The sequence below is a fragment of the Camarhynchus parvulus genome, chromosome 3 (genome assembly GCF_901933205.1).
Source record: "Camarhynchus parvulus chromosome 3, STF_HiC, whole genome shotgun sequence".
In the NCBI taxonomy this organism is placed as follows: domain Eukaryota; kingdom Metazoa; phylum Chordata; class Aves; order Passeriformes; family Thraupidae; genus Camarhynchus; species Camarhynchus parvulus.
Window position 1 is genome coordinate 93,867,715 of NC_044573.1, and position 18,254 is coordinate 93,885,968.

General features: G+C 38.9%; 1 protein-coding gene across 2 annotated transcripts in view; it reads right to left on the bottom strand.

The window, feature by feature from the left end:
* Positions 1-122: 122 nt before the first annotated feature.
* KCNQ5 (potassium voltage-gated channel subfamily Q member 5) overlaps positions 123-18,254 on the bottom strand; it is a 277,234-nt gene continuing 259,102 nt past the window's right edge. For both annotated transcript variants that reach the window (XM_030946119.1, XM_030946118.1), the window contains 4 exons: positions 13,119-13,227; positions 5,099-5,230; positions 4,128-4,254; positions 123-3,782 (listed from right to left, as the gene is read on the bottom strand). In XM_030946119.1, the coding sequence (XP_030801979.1) occupies positions 2,841-3,782; positions 4,128-4,254; positions 5,099-5,230; positions 13,119-13,227 (1,310 nt within the window). In that variant the 3' untranslated portion in view covers positions 123-2,840. The remainder of the gene's footprint in view (positions 3,783-4,127; positions 4,255-5,098; positions 5,231-13,118; positions 13,228-18,254) is intronic.

An 18,254-nucleotide genomic window follows, 5' to 3' on the forward strand; every position in this document is an offset into this window, starting at 1 on the left:
AAACAATTCTTCCTCTTTAAAATCTCATATATTCACTACTCTTTCTATTTTCTATCAATATTATGTTAAAAAACCCTATATGATAAGACTTGCATCTACAAAAATAATAATGGTGAGCATAAAAGAAAAAAAATTAGAATTTTAAACCTTAATTTGAAAAGATACGATCTTCTGGGTTTATCAGTTCTTTGTAAAGACATTAATATTTTCATACATAATTTATAGAACTCATTCTTTTGTGCACAAAATTGTATTAAATAAATTAACTTAAAGTTAGAAGGACTCAAGCATCTCATTTAAGGCAAAAATACCAAGTTTCCGTGAGATAAATTATCAGCAAACCCCAAGGCCCTGTTTCTGTGCAGAATCGGGACAGGCAGGGCCATTGCTCAGTTCTCCCATTGGCGCCTTCCGGCTGCAATGGGGGTGCAACCATCTGCTCCTGCAGATGAGGGTGGAAGAGTGGTGTCCAATTCATGATGCCTTGGATTTTCGGTCTCGTCAAGGAGGGGAAGGGAGTTTCACTATGGACACACAGTTGCCATGTGCCCAATTGCTTGCTCCTTAACTGAACCTGACAGCACATTGATGCTTCTTAGGTCAGCAGGAGGCTTCACATGAAAGGCAAGAAAGGCACCATAAACAGGAAAAAGGAAAAAGTAGCCTAAAAAACTATTACAATTTTAAAATTTTCGATACTTTAAACTTCCATATCTGTCTGGATAAACTGCAGACATTCAAATAAGTTAACAGTTAAGTGAACTGAGATGTGGAAAAAAATGTATTTATCCTCAAAAAATTGCTGTTGTAATCAGGCTTCGGTATGGTCAGATTGCACATAAAGGAAAACAGGAAAGGCTGAATGTGGTGAACTATATGGCAAATCAGCGGTGAGGAAATTGTGCTTCAAGGTGTCTTTCAGGATTTAACAACTGAAGTTTGCTCCGGCATAAGCCATGGAACACAGTGTACCATCCATGGACCCCGTATAATGACACAATATATACACTCTACAGTTTGCACGTACTTCCACATAATAAAGTTCTCATGTAACATCCAGGAATACTTCTGTAAAGCAAATGGAAGCATAAGTTACAATGGTTTCATAGTAAACAGATCAGCTCCTTCACAATACAATCTACAGCATTTAGCCACAGTTAAGACTGGAGTGATGTTTTTGAAGTACATAGCGAGTTCCCAGCGGGTCTGGGCCTTGAGAAAACACTGCCCTGAGTGAGCTGGCACTGGCACACCCGTACATTCGATATTCCTGCTGCTAGAGGGAAGCTGAGCCCAAGCTGGGTTGTCTACAAGCCTGTGGTGCAGGTGGGGTGACAATCTGGCAGGAGGCAACACACAGAAACCTCATTCAGCTGGGAAGAGTGAAAGCCCGTTTAGGGTCTGCAAAGGCTTCTCCCAGTGGCAAAGCCTTGCTGGGGGTGTGCAGGCAGGCACTAACACTGCTCCTGCACCTCAGCAGAAGTGACGTGTAGGCTAGAGTAAGAAAAGAAAAGAGGATGTATCAGGCAGGAATGGTCAGTCTGATGCTCAGGCTTTGAATTTGAAAATTTGGGTTATAGCAGGAAGGAGTCAGTGAGTCCTGTGTTGGAAAGTTCATAAGAAATTACGGTAGTTGGGACATAGTGTTGAGCTAAGAGTGGGACCATTTTCCCTCTCTCCTCTTCCCCTTTTATTAAAAAAGCAACAAGCCCTTGCCTGTGTAGCTTTTTTTTTTTTTTAATAACACAGTATCTGTGAGAAAAAAACCAAACATGTAACTTTTTCCTTCTTTACCTTTCTTGTTTTATTTTCTGGGATGATTTCCCTTCCTACCCATCTAAATCCACATTATTGTTTATTTATTTTCCCATTGACTGTGTTGTCTTTCTCCCTTCTGTCCTCTTTAGTTTTACTCTGTATTTCAGTTCCTTATTTTCCCTTCTTGTCCAGCCTTATGAAAGTGCTATTGTAGTATCAGGTTGGGACTGCAAGGAAAATTGCCAAAATTTTCACAAGAAGGAAATACTGCTTCTACAATAAAGGCAGCACCTGCTTCCTTCCCTCACCTACTGCTGCCAAAATGGTTCAGATTCACAAGTCAGCTTCTCAATGAGACTAGAAGAAGGAGATATTCCCTTGAATTTTCAGTGCAGTCACCCACGTTATCCACTTCTGAGGCCAGACCCAATCCTTAAAATATAAACCTTTTGTAACAAATTAGTTCTTGTTATAAAGAACAATGTGACAGTGGTGTGTCAGGTACTTCTGCCACAGCACTGGACAGGTATTAACATACTGTTCTTCAGAGCTAAAAATAACTGATTACTGATGAGTTAATGTGTGTATCTTGTGACTGTCAGCCATTTCTAACCCCATGTTATTCATTTCCTTGGTACCTTGCTAGCAGCTGTAGATAATCTTTTTGTTGTAAACATAAACTATCATCTAAATCAGGACATTATATATATATATAATCAGTTCAGAAGCAAAGTGCTTTAAACCTTAAGATTTTTTTACTTCTGCCCCATAGAAACAGCACAAGGTCTAAATGCTCAATTTTTTGTTTTTTGATACATCCTGCAGCATTAGCTTTGTAGGCAACTCATTGTTTAAACCTACTGTACTACATGAAAGGCTGCTGTACTGTAGGTGTAAATTTGGATGTTAGCCATTGCTTAGACATGCTTTTTCATGCAACTAGGAAATATGGGCTCATTCAACTGCTTTGCAGATTCATCCTGATTTTTGTGATTTTATCTTATTAAAAAGGCTTTCAAAACAGTTCATGCTATGATATGTATGACTAGAGGAATGACCCAGCCAATGAAGAAAGCCAGAAGTTATTTAAGTTTGACGTGGAGCAGATTGAGTGCTTCTGTACCATCCCCTGGCTTGCAGATATTTTGAGATGATCTTGATATTCCAGTCCTTAGAGAGTCAGCAGAGAGAGTTGTTTCCACTAACGGGCGCGAGATGGCTTCAGTAGTCTCTGTCCCTGCCTCTGTCTCCAACTCTTCATCCGTTATAAATAATTTTGACTCCCTCCATTTGGAGTATACATCTTGGCTACCTCTGGAACCACTGGAGTCACTGCCAGCAATCTGTATATTCAGTTCTTCTGTTGACTGTATAAGGTTTTGTACTGATAAAGATTTTCCTAAATCCATTTGCGCTACAGGTTTAACTGAGAGCAAAGGTTCCCCTTCTGTATCCAGACTTTTTCTCCATGTGAGATCCTTTGTCGCACTAGGCTGTGCAACTTGTCCATTATCCTTTGATGCAACAAGGCAAGCGGTGACATTAGAAATATTTTCCTGTGTGGTTACAGGAATAATATGAATGGGCTCAGGCCTATTGATATGCTTCATCGATGAGAAGGGTGGTATTTGTAATGTTGTCGGAGTTGCTGGCTTAGTTGTCTGGTTTATTTGGTTTGATGTATTATTTACCGTTGCAGGTCCATCATTTGGCACTTGTGTTGCTTGACTATGCATAGCTGGACTAAAAGCATAGTAAGCCTGAGTGCTAAATTCATTTGGTGTCAGTATAAGCTGTAGGCCACGAGGCAGATTGGCACTAGCTGATCTGGATACACATCCACTAAGTTGTGCAGAATTAGACAAATCTTTGCTGTCTGATGGACTCTGATAATCAGAAGTCTGCTCACACTCGAAAGCTGGCATTTGAAATGAAGCCAAGGTGAGTGCAGATGCAGATCCTTTTCGCAAAACTTGTTGATAAATATCTAATAGACAGTCCAGTTTTGATTCAATGGATTGTACCTATACAAGAGGAAAAGGTCAACATTAGTGCCAAATACTAATTAAAAATATCTGGAACCAAAGCAAAGGGAAAATGTAACTGCTGAAAAGAAAAATGGAAGTAGCTTGATGTACACTATTGACCCTTGAAAAAGAATGTCAGAAGCCATGTACATTTTTCATAAGCAAGCTGAGAAAAGGGGAGAGGAGGTTAAGGTAATAAGATGCCTATAATTTTTATTTCAATGTATAAATGAAGCAGATAATAGAAAAAAATTAATCTGTTCAGCTTTTGAAACTGGCAATAAAACACAGAAAAGGCATGAGCAATAAAGCAAGATGAAGTAACACAGATAATCACTCTACCTGTTTCTCCACTTTGACTACCCGCCCTAACATACTGACATCATCAGTTGTCTCATGCTCTGCAGGATTCTTCTCTCTGCTTCTTTTATCTGCTGTGATTTGTCCTTTCCCAAGAATTTGGTCAACGCTGTAAGAGAAACCAAAAGCTGTTGCCATTCCTGGAACTGGCATAAATGTGGAAATGTTTGCTATATTTATATGTTAAAAATAAAAATCACAGTACTTCAGGAAAGCACTCAAAGAAGAAGATAAACAATTTTATTAATTAAGGGAAATGAAGAAAAAAAATTGAATGATTTTTCAACATATTAGATTGCTTTTCTTTTTTGTTGGCACTAACCAGGAGCCAGAACTTAGCCATTATCTGGGAAAGCCAAGACTAGACTTGCTGAAAGGGGGAAAGAAGAGGTGGCCTCTCTTAACGGCTTGATGTTATGGAGAAACAAACATACCAGTGCCATTCCCAGCTCTCCCATCCTAACAACAACATCCACTCCTGGGAGACTTGTCCGTTTGAAGCAGGAATCCCTAACCTTCTCTGATAATGATAAATATGATGTAATGTTGTTTGGTTTGGTTTTTTAATTACTGTTGCTGGGAATCTCTAAAATAAAACCTACATAAATACTACATTACCAGTAGTTCTCAATTTCTTTTATGTGAAAAGAGGAAGTATGGGATGGGAAAGAGGCAGTTCTCAATGTCTTCCTCAGCCTTTTGACTAAAGTCCTTGTTCACAAATGGACTTTACAGATAAAGGATTACCTTTTCTGTTCTTCAGACTTCCATTTTCTGAGATAAATTTGGTTACATGTTTTTTTGTTTGATTTTGCCCACAGTTCAATTTCTGGCTCAGCTGTGTTCACAGAAAGAGAGGCTGCATAACACAGAAATGTCAAACATTGCCAATATACTTTATGCAGTGAATGACATGAGATGCTTATGCAGAGTGTAACTAATTCTTTCCTTACCGTGACTGAAGACTCTTAATCCTGCATAACATGTCTAGATGACCTGCTGAATACTGTTCAATGACATCTTTGACATCATAAGGGCGAAGCGTTTCCTTGAACTTTCTCTTTGCAACATGAAACTTCATAATTCTGTGGGGGAAAAGCATTTTATAGGTTAATGTTCAACAGTTGTGGAACCATAGGTATATTTCACTGACAAAATTTGATAGCTTATTTTTAAATGGAAGGTATATTCAATACAGCTCGTGCAGGTAAACTTTGACATGGTTGTTTTTTTAAGTACAAATGAACTGTAGCTATGTCTTTGAATTGTTTAAGAGACCAGGTAACGCTGTTTTAAAGACTGCAGAGCAGGTTTAGTGTATCAGTATATACCTGTTCGACTTTTCTTATGCTAGGTGCTTGATATGAAAGATATGCCTGATTTAAATGTGGGATTAGTTTCACTGACATGAGTGAGATATCATGTCAGCTACATTTGGGCATAAGATACTTCTGTTCTTATTACAGGGAAGATTTCTTTAGTGAATCGATTTCAGTATTCTTGTTCTGGAGTTAATTTTAAGTTCCTTGCTCTTCTCTTTGTGGGAAGAAAAAAAAAGCACCCTATTAAGTTTCATCAGTTTTTATTTTTTAGTTAATGTTCAGGCCTAAATATTTATTTTCAACTTATTTAGCTGACTTTAGATCAAATTTTGCAAGCTGAAGAGAAGTTTTTGTTCCCTACTGGAATATATAAGAGTTATTGCTTAATTAGCATTCACGATTTTTTCCTTGAACTTTACTGCAGAATTGTAAGCTTTCAGGTAACAGTAAATATGCAAAATTGATGAATGGCATACATATTTTTATGTGAGTCTTGCACAAGTTTCTGTGATATGTCACATGAACATGTGATATCCCCTGAGTAGCTCTTCTTAGAATAGAAAGCTTGATATAAAATCACAAATTTTCAACAATAAAAATGACAAATTTGGAAAGTAAATGACAGTGAGATGATTTGCCTGGTCAGCTGGTAGAACATGAAATTTTCTTTGGTTTACATAAGGACTGGGAGAGAAAACAAGGGATCAGGTGTATTAGCCATGCTGGCTTGTGCTGCAGAGCTTATGAATTCCCATTAGGGCCAGACTGATGATATTTGCTATCTATTGCAATTGAAAAAGCAGACACTGTAAATTGGTATTGTATCCCAAATGCCAATATTCATGATAATATATTCCCTCTGGGTTTATTATGATATGTATTTAGCAGCTGTAAGACAACAAATTATAATAAAACCCAAAACATGGTTCTCACTTTCTGATAAAAATAGATTATTAATGTTTCAGTGGAATTTAGAAAAGTCATTCTTCATATAGTTAGGACAGATGTTATGATAATAGGTATGTAGAGTTGTATTGATAGTGTATAGTGATCCTCTACTGATTTTTGTATCGTACATAAATATTCTTACAGGTAATGTCAGCCTTTTCTCACAGTACTTAGCTTGTTGGTATTTCCCATTCTGGTGACTTTCAGTTAAAAAAGAGATTGTTTGTCACTGGTATAGAACTTGAACTATGATTCTGATTATAGAAATTAAAAGTGGAAAAGGTCTGTTAGGAGCAGTCCATCAACTTGACACTTCAGGACTGATCTCCAGGCACTTTCAAATATGTTGGATCATGGGCTTTTCTCTTTCGCATTACCAGCGGGTTCTGCAGACCAATGGCTTTTGGTATCTTTTGTAATCTGGAAGCCTGTGAAGCTGTGATGAATCTGGGATGCAGATTTTTTTTTTAGCTGTCAAATTATGCCAAGATGTTGGTTTATAGGACTGTGACAGCCTAATCTTCTGAATCTAGTTTTTTATTGAGGTTATGAAGAATGAATCATGCAGCTGACATATAAAACAGCATAATAGTTTTGTTGTTACTATTATTATGTTTCATTGGTCACAATGTTTTACTTCATGCATTTAATCAAGTAAAAACATGAAACTCTATTAGAAAAGAAGAGCCAGATGATTATTGGCATAATTGAAAACAACTGAATTTACCACAAGTGGGTGATTTTACAAGGGAAGAGGCAGAAGACTAATTATTATTAAGAACCATGGAAGCTTCTTAATCAGTTAGCACAAAAGTCTTCATTACTACTTTGCAGCTTTATAACACTTTTTTTGCTTATCAAGGCAGTTTGTTTATAATGTTCAGAAGTCAAACAGAATTGGAAGCATCACAGCTGTATCTGTACTACACTACAGTGAGCTGTAACTGTACTATTTCTTGTTTAGGTATTAGCTCATGTGATTCCATCTTAATTAACTTCAGCAGGGTTTGGAACAGACCCATATTGCTTACTTCTTTTTGTTCAAGCACACAAAATTTTACATAAACTGTACAAAAAATATTGCACTATTAAAAAACTCATTTTAAAAGCCCGCAAGTTAATTAAGAAAAGGAAAAACAGAATCCTTTGCTGTGATGGAGCCTTGCAGCTGCTTCTTAATTATTAAATTTGGTTGAATCTCCATAGTTATTTCGTGTCAGTTTTATAAAATCAGTTGGCATCCCGTATCTTGAAATCACTATGTAATTAATTTACTGTGAGGGTGGTAAGGCTCTGGAACAGATCATGCAGGAAAGTTGTGGATGCCCCATCCCTGACAGTGTTCAAGGCCACGTTGGATGGGGTTTGGAGCAAGCTGATCTCAAGACCCAAGCAACCTTGGAGCGACCGAGTGGGAAGCGTCCCTGCCCATAGCAGGGTGGTCGGAACTAAATGGTTGTTACGGTCACTTTTATCCAAACCACTGCACGATTCCTTATGTTTGGACACCCGCCCTGATAGATGATGTACAACTACGCAGACTGTGAGTTCCTGTGGGATAAAAACAAAGGCAGTTGCAGGTAACCTGTCCGTACAAAAAGGCGAAATGACCAACGAGTGAGGCGCCCGCAGTGTTTCGGAGCAGCAGCGCCGGGCCGGGCCGGGCCGGGCCGGGCCGGGCGGGGCCGGGCGGGGCCGGGCTGCCCTTCCCAGCGGCGCCAGCAGGGGGCGAGCAAGGCCCGTCACAGGCGCCGCCGCCGCTGCTGAGGGCGAGGCCGTGCAGGCCCCGCGCCTTTGTGAAACTTCCTCTGCCTGTTTAAATCGCTCTATGCCATGAGCGAGGTGGCATTTTATAACTGAAATCTAATGTGATAGACGATACGCGGTTGTAAACACACCCAAACACAAGCATGACGGTGTTCTGGTAAGAGTTAGTCATAAGAAGTAGCTTGTTTCAGTCATACATCCAGAGAAGAGCAGAAAAAAAAATAGTCTGTTGAAGCAGACCAATACATAAAAGTGCTTTGTGTAGAATTAATAGCTAAAGTACAGGTCCCACTAATCTTTATGTACCCCGATAATTTGTGGAAAGTTACAGGTCCAGTACCAACTTTTGTCATATTGACCCATAGCAGCCAAGAGCAGCACCCATTTTTTCATTTATCTGTTCTTGGATGCAGGACCAGCCTTGCTCCAAAATGACACTGCTTTCTGTATGTGCATGTTGCATATCTTCCCTGGCATTCACTGCATTTTAATTTGCATTCATGATGCCTGTTCCAGTATTAAAAACTGTTTTGCTTGTCATTTAGTGTACTTTCCTGAGGCTGGCACCAAGGTAGAGCATCTCTAATCCTTGGTGCAGCCCTGTCAAACTCATGCCATTATTTTCAAAGCTGTGTCATAATCTCAGGAAGAAACGGAGCTTCATTCTACTGGGATTCAGTGGAATCATACGTGGTTGCTGCCTTGACTATTAAAAGACAGGTAGGTTGTTTTATCCATAGCCAGGTGAGGTAACCACAGGTTGTTTGCTCACCTACAACAACAGGAAGGCAGGTGCATAGAGATTTAGCTGTGCTGGTGCCTCTGTCTCACTACGCTTACCTTGCCAAATATCCCTTCTTCCTGGTAAAGTGTAATGTGTAGAAGAGATCAGGATCCAACACAGAGGCCAGCAGACAAAGGTGTTTGAGACACAGTTCTACTACATGTGAGGCAAGTGAGTCAAAATTGTCTTCTCTCTCGTGTCTCGACCTGACTAGCAGCCAGAAACATGATTTTCCCCCAAGTACAGCGCTGTCCTAGCCAAACACATGTATAAAAGCCTTGCCTAGGCTCTGAATACCATCTGGCAGAAAATAAACAATGTGTTTGGATTTAAAGGAAAAAGGGGATTCTGAAACACTACTTTGAACAAATTCAAAATGGCTACTAAAAATACATTTTATAGGTGTTTCAGGAACATTGTAAAGACTGAACATAAATGGTAAATTATATTTTCCATCTTTGTCTGTTAAATATGTATGACTGTTCAACTATACAGCTTATCAGCTCTAGAATTCTCAAGTTTCATTACATTTAGCCACAGTTATTTTTTTTTCTTAGCACCAAATGAAAACATATCTTTGCAATCACTAGAGTTAAAGAGAGAAAAGACCTATTAGGTCACTACTTTCATCTTCCTGCCATTGCAGTTATTTTCTATTGCATATTTATTTATGCTTCTCAAATCTCATTTTATATTCCATAAATAGTACAGTAATTCCATCATTTCCATGTGGAAAGTATTATTGAAATGAGTGCTTCTTGCTGTGGAAAATGATCAGAGATATCACAATATAGGGAAACAAGGTATCCTAATCTTCCTTTTAGTCTCTTTTATACACATTCATCATTATGAATTAGCTAGGCTAGAAAAGGCAATGTTTTTTGTTAGTCTCCAGGAACTCTGCAGCCTATTAATGGCTTTTTGTTCACAACAAGTCTGGGGACGGTTGAGTAGTGCTGAAGACCCTGCTGGCACACAGACTCAGTGCATTGTTAGCAGGGACTGCTTTGTGCACGGCTCGGATCCCAGCCGGAGGCCATGGATGAGCAGGACAGATCCCGACTGGGCCCAAGGCGCGCTGCTGTGCACACCATGTTCCACCACACTGCCCATCTGTTCCCTGCTCACCCAACATTGTCCATCAAGCAGCTTTTCCTTACTTTCCCTATCCCTCAGTTGAGCTTTCCTGACAGAGAGCTTTTGGAGTAAGAGGAGGTGGAGAGGGCAGCACATGAGATAAAAGACTCTGTTTAGGAGGCTTTGAGAGCAGACTGGGATCTTGACATGTTACCAGACAGGTTTGCCTGGTGGGTCTTCAGTAGGACTAGTTGAGAGTCCTGTCTTTTTGGAAAGGACCAAAATGTTGAGAACTTTTTCAGGAAAGGACTGTTTTCTCCATCCTTTGTTTTGGCTATAACAAAAAAAAGTTAGGGGGTTTGTTTGCTTAAAAAGCTGCTTTGAAAAATAAAGTAGTCCTGGAAAATATATAAGTAAACAAGGTCAAAACTGACATAGTAGACTTTGAAATTACCAAAATGAAAAATTATAAATAAACCAATTTTTGTCTTTTGCTATTTCAAGGCTGTGCAACCTGAGAGTAAGCAGCATATTTTAGGCACCTTGCACAGAAAAAAAGTCTCACCCCAAATGTTATAATCCCAAAACTGAGAGAGGACCTACCTCTATAAACCCACAGGCATGAATTAATTTTGTTAATTTCTTTTCCACTGAAAATAAAAGTGCCATTTGTGTCTTTGTAAAACAATTTATACCCAGGTCTAAGCAGGAAAAAATAATCGGACTCCCTTATAGCAATTTTTCAAGTTGATGCATCAAAAATGGATTCAACTGTCTGTGTTTATATTTGGGGTCTTTTTCTAGTGCATCATAAACCAATGCAAGTGCCTTCTGTCTTTGCCTGCCTCTGTATACCAGCATGAAAGGAAAACCAGCCTTCACCCTCCCCCACTGCCTTTGCAATTCAAAGCTGTTTCTAAAAACAAACTTCAAAATGAGGCACAAAGTTTCCATATAGGCAGATGTTATCATCTTGAAATTCTAGTTACTATATAGAGTCTCAGATCCTTCTTCAGATGTTTGCATAGATCCCAGTGTAGTCTGGTAACAGATACTCTGAATAATCAGAAAGAGGTGTATCAGCTACCTGATGAACTGAATTATCAGTCTCTTGATTTTGAGAGATTAAAGTATAGCATATACAGAAGTCTCAAGATCATGGCATATTACTGCCTTACAGATGTCAAACAAAGGTAAGTTTCTGAAGCAAGATGTGTGTGTCACTTGTCATCTTGCAAAACACTAAAATTTGCAGGGAGATGGGAGAGATTAATGGGTAGTCGATGGCAAGTGAAGATTCTTACTCTCAGCCTCAGTGGTGACCTGAGATGTTTTTCTAGAAGGCCAGGCATGCAGAGTAAAAGTTGGATATAATATAAAAATTTGATTCTCATCAATTAAATAGTACATGCCTGAAATAATAAAATCTTGCACCTTTGCTCCTCTTATTAGAACATTTCTGTGTAGTGAAGAAATGTACTGTGGAGAAATTTTCCCACCTATATCCTTCACATTTGGTTACTTTCCATTTGAGCTGATAATGACCAAGAGCACCAAGCAAAAATGCAGATGGTGCATTGAACAATCCAGTGGCCCCCTAGAAAATGGGTTCCATGAAATAAGTATTAAAATGTGAAGTCAGTCTTAACGAATTTGGACAGTATGAAGAATGATTATCCTTTGCCAGGACAAGTGGCAAGGTGCACCTGGATCCAAGAGTTATCCAGCCTGTTTAAAATGCAGCATCACAGAGAAACATCTTTGGCACCAAAGTCAATGGATTATGCTGACTGTTCCTAATGTGAGCATTTTCCATTTGAGTGAATAGGCTTGCCTTGTGGTTGGGTTTCCATTGTGAAAAAAGGACTTCTGTCACCTGCTGAAACATTGCTGGCAAGAGATGGTATTCAGCAGTGACATTTGGCTTCCCAGTTGCAGTGGCTGTGGACACAGGCCTGGTACCTGAATTGTCCTGTGAGGTCATTTCCAGGCAGGTTGGAAAATGGTGGGAAAAGATGTCTGCAAATGATCAATCAAGCTCTCTGTGCCAGTAGAAAAGTTTCAGGAACAACCTTACTCACTATCTCCATTTTACTCAATGGAAAGGGAGAAGGAAATACAAGTAGCCCATAGGTTATCACTGCACGAAATTATGTGATAAAAAGCTCAAGTTTTTTTTCCTATGGTACTGAGAAAACTCAGGCAGGGGTTTCTGTACAGGAAGACATTGTCTTTCCATTGATTTTTGCAGAAATTCCTTTTAGCTGCTGCCTGTCTGTCTGGCTACCTTCCTGTACCCAAGAAGGTGCTGGACACTGATGTGATGCAGAGCCAGTGGGGTGACCCCCAGCGATAACCTGAGGTTTGCTGCTAGCAGACAGGGAATGCTTGAGCTCTCCTTGCTTGTTGCTGTACGCCTCATAGTGGGAATTTTGACTGTCAGGACTTATACTTCAAAATACTTTGGAAGATAAATAGCCTTGGCAGTCTCAAGAGGGTGAGTTTAAACTTTCAATGCAGGTAACTTTATAAGTTTCAATGCAGTTTACTATTTTCTTGGAAAAGGAGACTTTGTTTTAAATTATTTGGGTTATATTTAGTTTAGTGGCTAGTAGTAGGCAAGACTTTTCACAATTAAATTAATGTAATTATTCTCTTCTTAGCAGAAGAAATTTGCAATAAACGTCCTATGACAGTCTCAGGAATATAGAAATGCAATAAAACCCTACACTTTTAAAGGAAATAACTTTTCCAGGCAAGGTGACACATACTCAGTAAAAGTACATCAAATTGTAGTTTCAATGGCATAAAATATAATGGAAGACAGCATCCATTACTCTCTTTTCTGTGTCAAATCATGTAACATTTAGATATTGAAAAGCTGATACAGAACTGATAAAATGTTTTAATTTAACTAAAATAGAAAGGAAGCATAATATATTAGCGTTAATTATGTAATGAATATATACATATAATTAGTTCAACTAACTATCATTTTATGAATTGATATGCAGTTTATCAGTACCTTAAATAAAGGAAATTCAAGTGTTTATTCATTCAGTATTTTCTACTTACCTGATAGCTCTAATGACAGTTTTAAGAGCAGGGGTGAGATCTTCTACAGACACATCACACTGGCACCCTTTGTCATCATAAACATCATCTGTTCCAAGACTGGTGTCAGCTGCAAAAGACAAGAGCAGATTAAATTAGAGAAATTTAAAAATCTCTTTGCTTACTGTGTAGGCTGTTTTCTAGCAGCCTGCAACAATGCTTCTGGAAAAAGAAGGACTATGTATGACAGACCTCCATCAGTTTATTAACTATATGATGCACTTGTGTGTGTCTATGCTTGTGTCATAAAATGCTGGGGTAGTCCCAGAGTAATTTGTAAAAATTAGAAAGGAAGAATGCCCTAATATTTTTCAAACTAATTAATAGCTGAGCACCAGCATGTTATTCCTGATATCCCATGGTTTTTTATCACATTCTCTATTTTATGGGAAAGCAGTGAACTAACAGATGCAATGGCAGAATCAGAAGATACTGAAGTTATATTATTACAGTTTTACCACTATGGATCAACCTGGCATTGAAGACAAAGGAGAATATCCATTTCATTTAATAAGCAGGCTGTGGAATGACCCAACACTTTATTATAGGTGAAAATAAACAAAATACTTTTTTACCAAGAATGAATAATTGCCACCTTAAACCTCAGAGCCAGGTATTCCAGGCTTCCTTTGTCATAGGGACTTAAGCCAAGTTACTGTAAAAAAAAGTGGATCCTTTACATTTCCTAAACACCACCTTGCAGAGTTGCCATCTGGGAATTAGCTGGAAATCTCAGAAGTGTCCATTGTACTCAATACATAAAACAGGTACTGATGCATGACTAAGTGGTTTACAAACTTAAAATGTGCTGGAATGCAAATGGAGCAAGAAGGGCAGGGTCATGGATGCCCATACATCATCTATATTTCAAAGGCACGTGAACTACAGGAAAATTCTTTGGGGTAGGTGCTTTTCCTCCCAAATCATCTTTCTTCAACTGCATAAAGTCGAAGTGCTCAGAAGAATTTCACTTAAGGTCAGTGTATTTCTTAATGTAAGCGTCTCTGCTTCATGACGAAGAGAGTGTAAAATGAGTGACATGAAACAGAGAAAAAAAGATTGGATTCAGTAACCCTCAATAACAGAGGAGATTTCTTCCCAGTCCTAGGTTGCTGCCTACATTCATGCTGTTATTTAAAACAACGGGTTTAGTCATTCAGAAACACTTCAAGTAAATAATTTCAGGGGTTTAAATTATAAGCAGATTTGAAGCACAGTCAGACACAAATGATTACAGGATATTCTTTCAAATTCCTTCTTCAGGAAGACTGCAGATTAAAGATGAAAAATATTATTTGTCAGTCAAAAGTGCCTGAAAATGTCATGGTACCTTCTAAATCGAATAGGGATGCCATCTTGGCATAAACAGTTTTGTACAGCATCTTCAGGAACTGGTATTACTGCTTTGTTTTCTTCATAGATTTAATGTTTAGCCATGCACATTTTTTGGTTGGGTTTTTTTTAATGAATCTGGCTAGTTCATTACCCTTGGGAGCATATATATTTTTTTCATCGCTCTTGCTGAACTGGTACGTTTATGAGAAACATCTGTAGCTTTTAATAACAGGTGAATTCATCTTTGACAGATCAACTTAATAAAGAAAGATGGCTTATAGCCAATGTTTTAGTCCACGTGAAACAATCAAATGCAACCATTAAAAATTAAGTTTTAAACTGTAAAAGTGAAATCTTCATACAAAACTTTGAAGTGCTATTACTGTAAGTCATGACTGCAATGATGCCAGGAGTGTTTTTTCCTTGCACTCTTTTGTGAGCTTCACTCCTGACTTGGCTTATCTTATTGATAAAATATACATCTCTCCACCCATTCTCCCTCAATAACATTTGGATCCCTGTCCAGAAATGTGACTAGCTAAAATAAACTTTATAATTAATTTGATAGGTATATACACTACCTATCACACCACCATCTCAGGACATGCTAAATATTCCACAACACTAACTTTCCAGGTGTCACATCTGATCAGCCGCTCCAGTTACCTCTTCCAGTGAGGAAATCTCCGAGCTCATTTTTAAGTGCCATATTAAAACCCGAGCCTTTTATGCTATTGGTATTTCCAATGACTCTCTAATGTTTGAATCTATTCAGTTGTGCCAGTATAAATTAGGAAAAATACTGCTCAGATCACAAGAGCTGTAGCTGTCTAAACCCAGTGAAACAGGAGACTCCAACCTGAAAGTTTAAAATAAACATGTTTCTGTATGGTTGTCTCACGGATACGGCTCCTGGGTCCTTTGCCAAGTACAGTGTCATTAATAAAAGGGCTTTCTTACCCAAGTATATCTTTGCAAAACTGTTTTGAGAACTGTGTGGTGCAATTACAGTGTTTCATGTTGTTCCCTTGTGAATAAAAAACTCTGCAAAATTTTTAGACAGATGCTGGAAAATTCTTATAAATTTAAGCCAGCTTTAATAAGAGATGCTGCTCCTAATAAATCACCTTTCTTCCTTCCAATATTCCACTGATATGAATTTCCTTCATTATGGCAGATACTCAACATCACAGGTCAATAAAGCTTGTGAAAAGCTATAGCCTTGTTTGATTCCCACGGGAAACATAAATGTTTCTTTAGGAAACTAAGCAGACCTGGGAAAAAGTTTGGGAAATGCATAGTAGCAATTTGGAGAAAAAAATTCCAGCTTAAAACACCACTGAAATCAAAGTTCACATTCTTACCAATTTTTCCAGTGGAAGCTCATGTTGTGTACCACATAGTTACGAGGTGAGATGTACTTGTATGCTTTCTGTCCCTCTCAAGTTCATCGTTGAGGTCAGGGCTGAATTGGGGTCAGTTTGGCTGCTTTAGCAGATCCAGCTGTTCAAACCTCTGCCAGCTCCCAGATGGGGCTAAGCTATGCTCTCCAAGCTGCTGTCTGTTCCCAGAGAGAGCCCTTCGTAGGCATTAGTGGGGCAGCTAGACCCCCCAGTGCCAGCTCATGCCTAGCCCTGCTCACATCCACATCCTTCCCCATACCCTTTGTCTGTGTCCTCTGCTCTCCTTTGGGGTGGCTGCACCCCATGTTCCAAGTGGGTTCCACAAAGAACTGTGGGCAGCAGTTGCTCTGCATGAGCCTGGCTTTGCTGCCAGTCTTTCCTAGGGTTACCCCTCATCTCTCTTTCTCTCCAGCTACCTCTACCACAAGCTAAGCAGCTTTCAAGTCTGTTCCATGGGCAGCTCAGGAATATGGCCTAAACAATGCCTGAAATGTCCTTTAATACACATTTAGACAAACCCCTGCACATCTCTTTAAGCAGGGCTGTCAGTCCACTTGACAATCCAGACCTTTTTCTAGCACCAGCCTATTTAGAATTCAGTATGTGTTTTGATCTTAAACAAAGAATCACAACTGATGAGGCATCTGCCATTGTCTTATAATCTTTGACATTATTTACTTTGGGCTACTGTCTGGTCTTTGCTGCTTTTTAATTTCTTCTTCTTTCTTCCCAAACAGTCTTTGATTTAATCACACAGCAAAGCAGGAATTACCAAGAAATAGAAGAGGCATGCACAAGACAGTAAAATTGTCTTGATATTTCCCTGTTTTTCGCAGTATTTATGCATTTTCCATGCAAACTCTAGTAATTTATGATCACCACAAATGAATGGGCAAAAAAATTAGGCTGTTCTAAAGCATTATATGTCACCAACAAAATACCCACAAGTTTGTAGCTGCATTTCATATGACTCTGTGCAAAAGTTATTCATAAGGCTTGACTTATTATTTCTGTAAATAGTATGTGTCCTTTCTTAGAAGTGTTTTCTGTTGTTTAATAACATGCTTTGGCATTGAGAAAATTGACATTGCTCTGATCACTCTCATAGCTCCTTGCTTTCAGTATCAGTAACATTCAAGTAATTATCTGCCTGTTAAACAAAATAAAAAAGATTTTTTTACTTTTTGTTTCCTGGGAACAGCAATATGCTAGCAAAAACAATCCAGCATTAATAAATGTGTGTGCCAACACAATGAATAATCCTATGGAAGTGCTTCTGACATAGTGATGGTACGGTGATCCCAACATAGACCTTTTGACTTGTTTTTTGGAAGCCTTCAGAAGCACTTAGATCTTACTCTGACTGTGCAAGAGGTAGTTAGAGTTCTTTATGTGAGTGATATAAATAATTTTGCTGAGGCTGACAACCCACCTTCTCACAGAAACCACCTCTGTGCTCCCCCCACTACCAAGAACCAGGCCATGCAAAACCAATACAGTGTGGAAAAATCTCAAAAGGTGCCTGAAGTTGATAGCCTGCATATGACTTGCATTTACTATGTTACAGCAGAGTATTGTTTTGACTTGGTTAAAAACACACTGATTTGGAAAAAATGTCTGATTGATTTTCACTTAAATGTATGACTCAAGGTGAAAATTGGAGGGTGGTGTAATTTTCACAGGTGCTGAGTTACTTTAAGCCATAGTTTTTAACTATCATTATCAAAATTGAGAGTTTGTGTTGGGAATTGAAGTCCAGGCAATTCACAATGCAGCTCCACAGCCTGTTCTCCACCTTGCTCAGCAACCTCATGTGAGTGCAGAGCTTCACTGGCTGCCCAGGGCAGCAGTTGCAGGGCACCCTAATGTGACACACTCATCTCAGCACTCATTTTCTATGTGAGTGGTCAGAAAGAAAATCAGTGGGAAATTCAGTGCATCTAACTTCTGGGCAAGTAAAGTTGGACATGAATTCAAAGCTTTTGGGGGACAGATTGTCCCTGTGGGAGGTGCCAGTGCATAGGTCTGCTGCAGCAGGGGGGATCCAGGCAGCTGCTTTGTTATGAGACTCCAAACTGCCTTAGTCTTACATGACTACTGAGCTCAGATGAACCCTCTTGCTTGAGAAGCAATGCCAGCAGCTTAATACTCATTATTCGTTCTTTCAGCCCCCTTTGTGAGCAAATAGAGCCTCTGCTGTGCTGCCCTATGTAATGCCTAGGGTGTCTGCAAGGTAGGTGGATTTCACTCAACTTTATCCTGTGTTTGAAGTACCTTTCTTCACTATGAGCATTTATTGTGTTACAGATTTAGCCTCTATTCTCAAAAAAAATAATTCCTTTACATATTTTGTAGTATT